Source organism: Doryrhamphus excisus, linkage group LG7 (assembly GCF_037039965.1).
Source record: "Doryrhamphus excisus strain RoL-2023G ecotype Guam linkage group LG7, RoL_Dexc_Guam_v1.1, whole genome shotgun sequence".
NCBI lineage: Eukaryota > Metazoa > Chordata > Actinopteri > Syngnathiformes > Syngnathidae > Doryrhamphus > Doryrhamphus excisus.
In genome coordinates, this window is record NC_136363.1 from 9,616,342 (window position 1) to 9,629,730 (window position 13,389).

At 41.1% G+C, this 13,389-nt stretch overlaps 1 protein-coding gene and 1 long non-coding RNA gene across 3 annotated transcripts; one reads left to right on the forward strand and one right to left on the reverse strand.

Annotated features, from left to right (window-relative positions):
• Positions 1–489: 489 nt before the first annotated feature.
• LOC144899526 (uncharacterized) lies at positions 490–12,938 on the reverse strand. 2 transcript variants are annotated; one of them, XR_013627703.1, is made up of 6 exons: positions 12,695–12,938; positions 12,311–12,398; positions 10,016–10,166; positions 5,282–5,348; positions 2,532–2,620; positions 490–1,558 (listed from the first exon to the last, which is right to left on the reverse strand). It is a non-coding gene; the product is annotated as an uncharacterized LOC144899526 (long non-coding RNA). The 2 variants fall into 2 exon arrangements; XR_013627702.1 differs by lacking the exon at positions 490–1,558 and having other exon boundaries at positions 2,385–2,620.
• LOC131102135 (1-acylglycerol-3-phosphate O-acyltransferase ABHD5-like) lies at positions 6,141–9,937 on the forward strand. Its single transcript, XM_058047635.2, has 7 exons — positions 6,141–6,500; positions 7,045–7,127; positions 7,199–7,598; positions 7,766–7,917; positions 8,673–8,784; positions 8,847–9,027; positions 9,568–9,937. The coding sequence occupies exons 1-7, from the start codon at positions 6,457–6,459 to the stop codon at positions 9,685–9,687; spliced, it is 1,092 nt and encodes a 363-aa protein (XP_057903618.2). The 5' UTR covers positions 6,141–6,456; the 3' UTR covers positions 9,688–9,937.
• Positions 12,939–13,389: the final 451 nt, after the last annotated feature.

The window sequence follows — 13,389 nt, forward strand, 5'->3', positions numbered from 1 at the left end:
TTTTCTTCCCATCACTCGCACACACCATTGTCTTAATGGTTAATAGCATGTTAGCAACCAACGTAGTTATGATATAGTATATATATAGTATGATATGATATAGTTATGATATAGAGTTATGGTGCTAATTTAAATGGTATGGAGTGCTTGTTTTGGATGTGCTTATTAACAAATTACATTTTTCCACTTCCTGTGTGTTCATTCATTCATTCATTTTCTACCGCTTATCCTCACAAGGGCTGCGGGAGTATTGGAGCCTATCCCAGCTGTCTTTGGGCGAGAGGTAGTGTACACCCTGGACTGGTGGCCAGCCAATCACAGGGCACATATAGACAAACAACCATTCACACTCACATTCATACCTATGGTAAATTTGGCGTCGCCAATTAACCTAGCATGTTTTTGGAATGTGGAAGGAAACCGAGTCACTTCCTGTGTGTCATTATGTTCATAATTAAAGACGACAAAGTCAAGCAGCTCCTTTTTTTATTTCAATCTACCAATTGCTGTTTCACTGATACTGAAAAACATGCGGAGAAAAACAGGGGTCCTCTTATAGCCACGGACGTCTATAATTAGGGTCAACATGGTTATTGTTTAAATTAAACACTAATTTTGGTATTTAGGTGAAAACGTACCGATAGAAGTCAATGCGGATATATAAAAAACAGAACACAAGAGCAGAAAAAAAATTAAACGCCGAAACGTTATACAAAACAGACGCCACATCCACCCGTCCGTATCAGCGCCGCTCGCCCGTGAAAACAGACCCTTCCCTCCTTCCTGGCGTTCCTCCGTCTCTCTCCCGCTGCCGATTTAATTACCTTCTATATTTATCGGAGCTCAAGATGCTATTTTGGTTTCCTGACGCTTCTCGCTGATATCGGTGGGCTATATTATTCAGTGCGGGAGCACAGGAGGCCGCCGAAGCTCAGTACAGGAAAGAACGAGGATACGTTACAACATGGCTGCAATCATTTTCTCACAGCTGTGGTCTGGACTTGCTCATGTTTCCAGAAAGACTCCTGTATTTTCTGTCAAAATATACAGCCTGTACCTACAGGAGACACTCAAGCCGCCCTATGGATTGCCGTCCTCCATATTTGGCTGTGATTTATGATTGTTCTTCCGCAGAGGCCACAGTCATCTGAGAGATGATGGCCATATTGATCTGATAAACAGTTTCATTTACTGCCAAAGCCTGCCATTCATACACACACACACACACACACACACTTTCTGCTTCATCAATTCCCCACCTCCTCCTCCACGGCTGCTTCTCCTCTCCTCCCCCCCAGGCCACCTCAGCCTCTCGACACTCTTTAACCCGTTCCTCTTCTGCATCTTCCCCACCAGCATCCTCCAGCACTCGGGTCACTCTTATCTTCTAACCTCTTTGTTTCTCACTTCAGCTTTCACGCCAATCTCGTTTGGATGGTGACAGCGAGGAGACGAACCTTACCCACGAAATTGGAGAGCCAGCACGTATATTCATCACAGTACTCCGTAGTGTTCCCAGAATTCTCCAGATTGACACCTCTATAGGGGCGATTCAGTCCTGCAATGGGGAAAAAAGCTATTATTTAGTGGGAGTAAAGACAAGAAAGCTACTGAGCCTTAGCTCTATTGCCACGCACGTCAGCAGGCGTACTCCATCACAAAGTCGACAAAGGAAACATCACAAACGCAGTTACACATTCAGATCATCACAAGGCCAAGAGAATATCATGACACGGTAATCACATGACATTCAACTATGGCATATCTTTATAGGCCGCTATAACATTACTCTGTATGTATGAGACTAAGATATAGCCATTTTAAAAATGCAACATACATTTGGACATAGCTTATTAGGTACACATCGTATGTCAAATGGCATCTAATACAAGTATCAAAAACATGTTCATTATTATTTATTTGTGACTTCACCTAAGGGGTGTCAAAGAGTAGTTTATAATATTTAGTCCGTGCGATGCAGTCAAATAAGGAAACCAAGACTATTGGAAGTGTATACTGCAAAGCACAGTAATAAACACTACATGCGTTGTATGCTAGAGATTAGAAACAAATGGAATCATACACTTTCGACAGTGGCAATTAAAAATTAGCAATATAGACGCATATTTGAGGCATGAGTAAAATATTCAAAAAATGTATATTATATTAAATATAATTATTTTTATTCTACTATAAAAGATTACCCCTCAAAAATATTGTGCAGGTTTAACTAATGCGGTTGACATAAATTAAACAATTTTAAATACATTTTAAATGATTTTATTTTACTACAATAAATTAAATATGAAATAGCACCAAAATTTCAATAGCAACTAAAATCAATTGATAAAATACCATTTTATGTGGTAATTATTTGTGTAATATTGAGGGTGTCTAAAAGGTGTAAAAGCCCTAACATTTAATTTGCATTAATCTAATCTCATTTAAAAAAAGGACTTAATACTGGGGACGTTTTTTCCGGGCTAATGTTAATGTCATTTTGGGGATCATTTCAGCAAATTCTCACCTACCTTAAATGAATTTGCAGACCACTGGAATGACTTGGAAGTAGTTCCACTAATTGAAGTGATGGGTCACACTGCTTTAATTAGCCCGACTGCTAAAAGGAAATCAGCATGAGGGTTTTAGTGGCTTAGCATTCAGATACATAGACATATTGATGAGAATAAAATTTCAATCTTCTGTGGTGATCGTATGTGGATGATGAGAGGTAAAAAGAAACATGGGAAATGCATTTGCATGTGTGAGCGTGCGCATTATTTGTGAGTAAACAGATAATGGCGTACAACAGGAAATGCATAACATATTCATACGCACACTAACACACACACACACACACATACTGGAAGGCTTTCAGTTTCTAAATCAATCCCACATCCGTAGCTAATGCAGTGCTGGGCCCTCTTCAGGAAACATTAGGCCTATTAGTCAAAGTGTACGCATTCCTGTATATGCATTTGTGTGTGTCTGAGTGGATGTGGAAGCCGCACACTCAGCAGTAGCCGATCTCAGTGGATCCTCTGAGGTCAGCAGGTGCAATAGGGAATGAGGGACCATCTTATTGTGTGTGTGCGCGCGTGTGTATGTGTGTGTGTGTTCCCTCGATATCCTCTGGGCTCTTTATCGCTCTAAAATTATCCTCCATTTACTGGAAGACAGGCCGAGAGAGGGGGAAGAGAAATATGGGCACTCGTGTTTGTGAGCATCCAGCTGGATCACTTGTGGGTGCGCAACTTAAGAGACAAGCAGACGTCTTCCTTAGTCAAATAATGCAAGCTAATGCCGTTTGATAATGCATGATATCATGGAAACAGTGTCAAGGAAGGTTTCAGTGAAATTTCTGAAGCAACAGCTTGAAGCCTAAGGACCAGATATAGGATATTTAACACGCAATATAAAAAAATATATACATATATTTACCTTTAGAAGCTTCAGAACTGTAGTTGATAAATATCAAATTATGACATCATGCCAATAAATTAGATAAAATGATCGTACCGATAATTATCACCTGATATCAGCATAAAAAGGCAATATCAATTGATATCGGTATAATATTGAAAGCCGATATAAACAAAATGCTGTATACAACACATATGTGTTCAGTCCACCACAGGAGATAAGTCATGTTACGCATATCGGTATCGGAAATTTCTGCCAAAAAGCCAATATCGGACATCCCTAATTAAAATATTAAGAAAGAAGTCACACGTGCGCACTAAAGCACTGATTGGCCAAGCAATGTCACGTGATCAAGCGCCTCTGTGTAATAGTCAAATTTGCAACCAAGGCTATTTTCCTTCATGGGTATACGACACCGTAATATTCCTTGCATTGTTATTGTACAGTAGCTTCTAGCATTGGTCCTGAAAGGCCTCATTCTAACCAGACACCTCCCTGTGATAATATCCATACTCTCCACAGTTGCCTTTTGTCTCTTTGCCTCCCATTGCCTTCTGCCCTCCTCCTTTCCCTCACACTATATTATATCCCCGAGGACAAGAAGAGATGGATCAAGTCTCACATTGCAAATCAATATCATCCATTCATGTGGGTGCAGCTCATGCATGGTCATGTGAAGAAGAGCACTCTCTCAGCACATGCACGCACAAAAAGTTGCTGAATCGATATAATTGCATCTCAACGAGCGCCACCGACTCGATTGGAGAGGGGGCGGATGTGTAGATGGACATAAAATGTTCTTTGACGGTGATTGCAAAATAGATGCTCAGAATCTCTGTCAGCGGGGTTAATATTTGACTGCCGACACGAAGTAAGTTTCCACATGGATAGATGGCGACGCTGGAACAGGATGGAAAAGTGAGAGGGAGGAGACGAGGGAGGGAACTAATGGAGAAAGCAAGACGACAGTGAGGCCCGGCCATTATAAATCATATCCACTCTTGGCGCCAGCCACGTATCCTAGCAACCAGACAGAATCTCCGCCTCTCTTCCGCCCCCTGTCTATCTGCTGCTAACAGCCTGGTTGCTCTTATTACCCATACTGCACTGGGCCATGCCCCAAAAACTACTTACAGCGTGGGTTGTGCTTATGGCGATAGCTGCCCCCGTCTCCTGTATCCATCTAGCACGGATTACGGCTAACAGGAGCTGACAACAAAGAATACTGTATGTAGATGCTGCACTACACTTGCAACAATGACTGTCAATACTATTTCATACCTAAAGATACCTGAGATTGTCATGTTTTGCGCTAATAAATGGAACAAAGGGGGTACAAACTTCATTCAAATTAAAGGATGCTTGACATGATTACATGCTTGATTATTGACATTTGTGCATATAAAGCACATCTAATATGCTAAACATATACAGTCAAACTCTGGACACCACTGTCCGCCATGTGCTTATGCAGAAATACCGCTATCATCATGTGTCATGTATCGTCTTGTGTGATTTGATGACACTGACTGACCTATTCAAGTGGATGCAGGCAGGTTCTTCATAACCTCTGGTAGGCCGCCTGAGTTGTGCATCCACACATACTGTCTGTTTGCATCTCTCTATACCGTTTGCTCATGTACAGTTTGGGTTTCAGCCACAGCTTCCACCAGTGTCATTTTGAGAGGTATGCACAGCACAAACACACTAACACATCGGAATGATGTGCATTCTGCAAGCCACTCAGTCATCCCATAGTCCAAGTGCCACCACAAGTAGGTGGTATGAGAGGTTTGAGGAAAAAAAGGACAAAGTAGCCAGTGTGTGTGTGTATGTATGTGTGTGTGTGTGTACTTACAAATAGAACACAAGCACGCCACCTTGTGGAGCAGGAGAGGCATGAGTCTCTTCTAGTTGGGCTTTTCCTGTTGAAGAGTACAAATAATCCTCAGTCTATGTATTTTAATACAACATTATGTGGATTATTTCCGTTGCTTAAATGTCACAGTGACTGATGGATGCTTCAGAGGTTTTCAAGGGTACCACTTCTCTTAATCTTTAAGATAAAACCCCTTTTTAACATTTAATGAGAGTCAGGAGCGAGAGGGAACGTATAAAAAAAGATAGCAAAAGAGCACTCCTCCTAAAGCATTAGGATCATACTGTATACTCAAGTCCTGGAGGATAATGAATTAAATTAACTTTTCATTTAATCTCGCCCACTTTATCTTAAATTGTAAAAGTGTATGCAGATAAGCTTAGGTTTAATCTCTGGATGGGCAATTATGTTTTCAGTCCATTGTCAGTCTTCAAGTATCTCTCTCAGTGTGTCATTGCACAAGGTGGACACTGTTCTTAAAACGCAGGCGTTTCACCCTCTAACACACTTTTCCTTTTTTTACTGTGTTGTGTGCCTATTGTTTAGTATGTGTCTCTATTTTTTAGTATGTGTACAGGTGCAACATGTTATATTGACAGTTTCACCTTGTAATTATTGTAAATATTTGGTGTGACTTGAGTAAACATTAAGTTGAACGCTAAAAGAACCTCTTATTACGTTGTGTTGAAAGTGGAAATGATGTCATAGGTTCTTTGTAATTATTACAAATGACTCGTACCTCTGTTACGGGTGAGCTGGGAGCACTTCTTTAAGCGGTTTCCTTCATTTAAATGTCATTTTTATCTTACATTAGTAACACACTGACCACAACTAGCTAAAAACAGCCTGTTACAAGATTAGCTTTGTTTTCATAAACACCGATATGTTTACTTGCATTAGGAGAATACGACCATCGTTCCTGACGAATCTTCAAAATCATCACAAAATCCACGACATGCAATAAATGCTATTTTTAAGATATAGATATACTTGCCTCGTGGTAAGGTTCGACTTGATAAATGTGCTGATAATGTTGCGTAGGCGTAATCCCCACCTCCGTTTGAGCCATTTTTTACAGAGTGCGCTTGAAGGCAACACAAAACTTTTCTGACAGTTTTGCTAGTGGGACGCGAGAGCACTGTCCCCGTTAAACCATGCGAAGAACGGCGGAGTGGCTTCCACCTGCCAAGGAGCAGAGGTTCGTGTGTGGTTTTTAAAAAAAACATTTAGCCGTTATTATCAGTTATTTCTAGCTTACAACACGGTGTCAACACCGCTCGGAGCTAGTTGACAGCTTAGCCGATAGCTACTGGCAAAGCTCCCCCCCATCGCCCGTATGCGCCGAACTTCCATGAAAAAATACTTGTTTACTTTCGAATATGTAGCTAACAAAATGTTATAAGTGTGATTTGTACAAAGTTGTCCAACTTTGACGACCCGTTCGTCAGTTTGTTAGTCTCATTCCAGTGGACGTTGTTGTGTGAGAAGCTACTTTTAAAGCCCCCTTCCTGTCATTTCTCGGAATAGAATGTGTTAGTGTTGAGGGAAATACATGTTGAGTCTCACGAAACGGGTTCCCTTTCAAATAAACAGATTAAGTTTTAAGTTTATTTTTGAAAGCTCTTTTTGACGGGATGAAGTGAAGACTGCTTGTCAGCACTGATAACACAAATGTCATGGTCAAAGTTCAATGTATGTCGATTGCATGTTATTTATGTGTTTCTGTGTGCTGTGCTTTGCAGCTCCTGGCTACTAAGTTGGCTTCCATCTTGGTGTCCTACTTCCCCTTCTCAGCTTAAAGATGCAGAGGAGAAAATGCTCAAAAGTAGGAAGATGGCAAAGCACTCATAGGTCTTGCCAGAAATGTGTCATGCGTCTCTTTGCTTCATACCGCAGGTGTAAAGCAGCCTTTTTCCAGACAGCACATCCACATCTCCAACGGGAACTGCATGTGGACCATCTCATTTTCCACACATATGCATCAATCCATCCCACAGCACCAAGCCCGGTCCAGCCCGCCTCTGGTTTTGCTGCATGGCTTCGGTGGCGGCGTTGCCCTCTGGGCTCAAAATCTGGACTGTCTCTCCAGCAGCGGTCCGGTCTATGCTCTGGACCTGCTGGGCTTTGGTCAAAGCAGCCGCCCCATGTTCAGCACCGATCCCGAGGGGGCTGAGGAGCAGTTTGTGGGAGCACTAGAAGAGTGGAGGGAGAAAGTGGGCCTTGAGGAAATGGTGCTTCTGGGACACAACCTTGGAGGATATTTATCTGCCGCCTACACACTCAGACACCCTGACAGGTACTTTGGTGTGTGTCTTCCCCACTTAGTCTCTATTAAATGTATATAATAATCAACAAGTGTTACCTGTATATACTGTATTTGTCCGTATGCACCACACAAATGATGACGCATGATGCACGATCTTTGTGTGACGTGACTGTATCTTGGGTTTTATTTTGCTGCAGGGTAAAACATCTGCTCCTGGTCGAGCCGTGGGGATTCCCTGCCCGCCCCGAGAACCCCCACCATAACTCCATCCCGGTGTGGATCAGAGCCATGGGCGCCGTCATGAGTCCCTTCAACCCGCTGGCTGGCCTCAGACTGGCCGGGCCTTTAGGTTCGTAAACACACCATCCTTGATAGTCACCTCCCAAAGATTGACCCGATTACAACACAAGCTGTTTCAGGAGCACACGTGGTGAAAGTTTAGCAAAATAACTCTTACATCATCATCCAAACTTGAGCTGTAAAATATCCAAATTCACATTTAAAGTCATGCATAAATGCTGTAATTATCGGCGGGGAATTTATTCACCTAAACTGCAAACCAAAGCACAAGTTACCGTTTTAACTTTAATAATGATTTGGAGTGCATGAGAAAGTGGAAAGAAAAAAGTAGCACTTGGACCACATGGTCACATATATTGCACAACACGGCAGCATTAACACAGCTGACGAGTTCATTGTAAATCACAGTACAGTAATTACACTTTTAGCATTTTAAAGCGCATGCAGAGGTAGATAAAGCTGCTGGATATTGACCACTAATAGTACTCAAAATGCAGCCACTGCCATTCTGTGGCGTGAATGAAAACTACATGAGGATGTTGCCTACAGCCACAGATGTTTAGGTAATTTTTTTTATCTGCCTCTTATTACTGACCCCTGTGGTTATTTGCTTTTGTAGATCACGCACCCACCTTTGCTTTTTAGCTTTTTTATATCGATTTTTTTACAGTAAATGCATTTGTGTGTATTATTTTATTGCATATTTATTTTTCTGTCATATTTTCTCCAATAACCTGTTTTGTGTATTTTGTTACAAATAAACGTGCTAATATGATGAATTTTATTATTACTATTGTGTGTCAGGTCCGACGCTGGTCCAAACTATCCGGTCCGACTTCAAGCAGAAGTACTTGTCAGTGTTTGACGACAACACGGTGTCCAACTACATCTACCATCTAAATGCCCAGACTCCGAGGTGAGCCGTTATTAAAGCCTTTTAAATGATACATCCTCAGCTGTGTTGTTGTTTTTTTTTAGCGGCGAAACGGCTTTCAAGAACATGACCATTCCCTACGGCTGGGCTAAGCGGCCCATGCTGGAACGGATCGGCCAGGTACAGGCGGACATCCCCATTTCTTTTATCTACGGCTCCCGTTCCAGCCTCGACAGCGCGTCTGGATACGCCTTCAAGAGAACCAGGCCGGAAGTGGAAATCACGGTAGGTGCCGTGCATGGATATACAGTATGTTAAAAAGGTTGTTTATGATGGCCACTAAATGGACCATTAAGAGTATTAAGAAGCCAAAGCCTTCATTCTTCATTCATTTTCTGCTTGGAGGAGTTTAGTGTGGAAGATCGTTTGCCATATTGACCTCCCGTATGTGTAATCATGGAGATACTTTTGTCTATACGTCAGTAAACATGCTCCAGTTAACTCTATTCAATTAGTTGGCTAGTCTATTATAGTGGGTGCGTGCGTGTCTACAAAGGGAGTCTGTGATTAGCTATTGTTAGCATTGACAGCCGTGGCTGTAGGCAACCTTCTGATGGCCATTTCAGCTTTATGTACCTCTGCATGCACTTGAAAATGTTGAAAGCATTGAAAGCATCAGCCACGGTAATGCTGAGTGAGCAATTTGTTTTCTACTTTTTCATGCACGTCAAATCATTATTAAAGTTAGGAAACTATAGCTATATTGTAGTATGCACACCTTTAATATTACTTTCATTTTTTCCCTATTTTTTTTTTTTTTACAAGGTAATTCGAGGAGCAGGCCATTACGTTTTCGCCGACCAGCCAGAAGACTTCAACCAAACCGTCCTCCGCATCCTCGCCAGGACAGACACGAAAAGCACAGACTCACACTCAAATCCGTGACCACGCGTACTGTACTTTTGTTTTTTTTAATGCCAACACACACATGAACTAAACCCCACAACAACATATCCTCAACAGGGAACTGTTTAAAGCTTCTCTAACGTGCACTTTACTAACCAAGGACGCTCGTCAGTCTTTCTAGACCTGTGTAAATAGTTAGTGTGAATAAATGCAGCCTGTGATGTGATCAGGAATTTTAAGGAAGTAAAAAAAAAAAAGCAATTGGGCAAGTCTGGAGCTGGAAAGACAATTCGCGTCTTGTTTGGATCTATACAGAATGTTCTTGCTGATAGGAGGGAAAAAGTAAATAGGACAAAGGGCTACTTACAGCTTCATGTGATTTGTTCCAGGAAGATTCCAGCCTTTGCCGGCAGGGGTCAGCACAGCACACCGTGGCCTCTAGTTTGCATCTAGACCAGAGAGCAAGCCTCTCCCTTGGGCTGAGTGACGACCCCCAGTGATCCTGGCTAGTCTCGGTTCTACAGACGCACACACACGGAAAGAGACAGAATAGGGTCAGAGACGTGACTAAATATAAACTTCCTGTTCCAAGGAGGTGCAGCATACTTTTAACAACCTGGTGCCTTTTTATGAGTAGACAGCAATTTTCCTCTCATTTACCAAGGAAGTAACTAAACTTTTTTTTATTATTAAAAAGTAACACATCATCAATATTAAAGTACTATTTTGCAATACTGTATTGTAATTGGATTTTTTCAGGAAGTTACTTTTTTATTTTAGTACCTTTTTTACAACCTAAGTTTCAATTCAACCAACACCAGAACATTCTTTTATTTTCTACAGCTTATCCTCACAAAGGGTCGCGGGGGTGCTGGAGCCTATCCCAGCTGACTTTGGGCGAGAGGCGGGGTACACCCTGGATTGCTGTATTTATTTAACAAAAACTAGTCATTAAATACTTTACATTTAAGATTTAAAAATGTAATAAAATAACTTTAGTTGTCAAATATATATTCTTTTTAAAAAACACCAGAAAATATATATTTTTTCAATGTAAAAAAGTGTAATAAAATAATAATTTAGTTGTCTAACATACTTTCTTATTTTTAAAAACACCAGAAAATATTTTTAAAAATAGGAAAATATGTTTGACAACTAATTATTTTATTACATTTTTTAAATCTTAAATGTAAAATATTTCATGACTAATTTTTGTTAAATAAATACAGCAGTCCAAAGTGTACCCCGCCTCTCACCCAAAGTCAGCTTGGATAGGCTCCACCATAATTATTTTATATTATCAATCCCTATGTATAGTATTTATACGGTATTATATAATAGTGTATGTATTATAGACGGTGTATATGTAAACAAACATGATTGTTCTGCTATTGTTTATCCCTCCACCATCATTAGGATGCTAGGGAAGTAGCATGGACCAAAAAAGAAGCCAAAAATAAAAATCCATACATTGATGAGTCCCTTCTGGTGCATGTGTCCATGCCTGTCATTGCAACAGACATCAAGTGTGCACCGTCTCCTGGCAACAGGGTAGCCACGGAGACCAAGTCTTTGGGATTGCCAAGCTCCAGGAAGTAACGCTGCACTTGGACACAGTAATTATGGCTTGTTGTGTGTGTGTGTGTGTTTTGTCTTTCTCGTACACGTGGACGCTTGCACACATAGACGATGCATGCATGACTATTCAGTCACACGGGAGCACAATCATTTCATTAGCACAAATGAATGAACCGACAGCGGCTCACATCCTGTGCTTTCATAAAAGCGTCAATTAACTCAGTCTAAGATACACGCAGATGGTACGGCCTTACCAGCTTCTTCTTGCTGAGCAATCAACAGCATTCGCTACCGCTTTAAAAGCAACACTTTCAAAGCTAGAGAGTTGCATCACACCACCATGCACAAATACAGTAACAATCTTCATGCAATATTACGGAAGTTGTTTTGACAGTGTAATTCTCTGTAGTTGTGTAATTCTCTTAAAACAACCTAAATACCTTCTTGAGTGGCATCTTCCACTCAAAAAAGCTTGCCTAGTGAAGACCAACACACAGATACTATAACACAGTAACTTGGGAAGCGTTCAGAGACTCTTTTTCCAAAACTGACTCATTGTGATGTCACAATGATCCGGACCTCCTAATATGCATGTTCCGGGGTACAAGCTAACAGACCGTTTTGGAAAGCCAAGAAAATACAGCTGGAATAGGTGCAGTTTCTAGAGGATCTAGAAAGTTTTCTGAGTCCACAACCCAATACAAAGGGCCAAACAAGAAGGATAATAGGTCCCCTTTAAGAAAAAACAACCCTCCCCCACAAAAGACAGCTGTCAGGTCAAAGGCCGAGGAGCAAATGAGCAAGGGAGACACAGGTGTTAGACGCAAGAGGCATCCGAGGGACTGATTAGGGGTGGATGAGGCGGGACAGGTGTTGACTGACTGAACCACAAATACTGCCACTCATACAATACCACACAATAGCTTTCACACTTCAATGCATCACATTTAAAAATAAATATAGTAATAGCCAGTTTAATTAACATATTCATTTATATAATTTTATATTATTGTATATAATAATGATATATCAGTACAATATACTTTTATTTACAGACATTATAACTTTTTGTCATGCTCATTACCTTTCTTTGCTGATTGGCCGGGAGCATTACATGCTTTTCTTGCCTTTTTGTATCCCCATTTGTGACCTCAAGTGACCCAGAATGTGACCTGAAGGACACAGAAGAAGGAACAAAGCAACGGTTAGTCATGATTTCCCAATGTGTACTTGTAGTCAGGTTGACAAGTGGCCTCGTAAAATGTGCCGACCAACATGGTATCCAAATGGAACATCTAAAAATACTTCTTCTCCATAATAGGATTAAGTGTAGCAGAGTGCTGGTGCAGGCTGACCCGCCACTAGAAGATAATCTGTCACGTGCTGTCAACGTGTTGGCCGCCAAATGTAACACAAAAGCATCCAACATGCCTATACAAGTTGAAAGTCATTTGACATGATGGGATACCTAATTCCGCCTTGTGTGCAGGTGACGCCGTCCCATCTGTGGATTAGTGCTTCATTCACGATTTTAAGGCTCTCCGTGACCTCCTGTTCTTTTTTGCCCGTGTGGATTACATGCGGCTTGTCTGTGCGTTGTTGCATCATGACGTTCACATCCTCGAGCGCTCCTGATCCCATGGTCTGATCCCATCTATGATGTGGAACACGAGGCCAGATGTTGCGGCAGATTACAAACCAAACCATTCAGGAAAAACACAAACACACTTTTTTCAACAATGCAACACAAGGGAGGAAAAGGGGGTCTAACATTCCCAAAAATGCAATTAAATGAAATGTATTCATTGCAAAAACTATCCAGGAGGCCCACGTGCTAAGATAATTTTAGACATTAAAGTCACTGCAACAAAATAAGTCTTTGTTCATTCATAATGTTAGACATAATGATCATTTTAACTGAAATTATGTTTTTTTTAGTTATAAAAGCTTGCTAGCTTCTTGTTAGCATGTAGCCGCATTAGCACCCATTCGTAGCTAGCATCACAACTATCAAGTCATTGCTAGGAAGGCGCTTTACAGGCGAAATCATGCTAACGTAGTCCCCCTCGAGTTAGCGTGACTATTTATATATTTATATATTGCTGCTTTGCTTTACAACACTATCATGTCCAAGCAGTAAGCTTTTTAATTCCGTTTTTGACT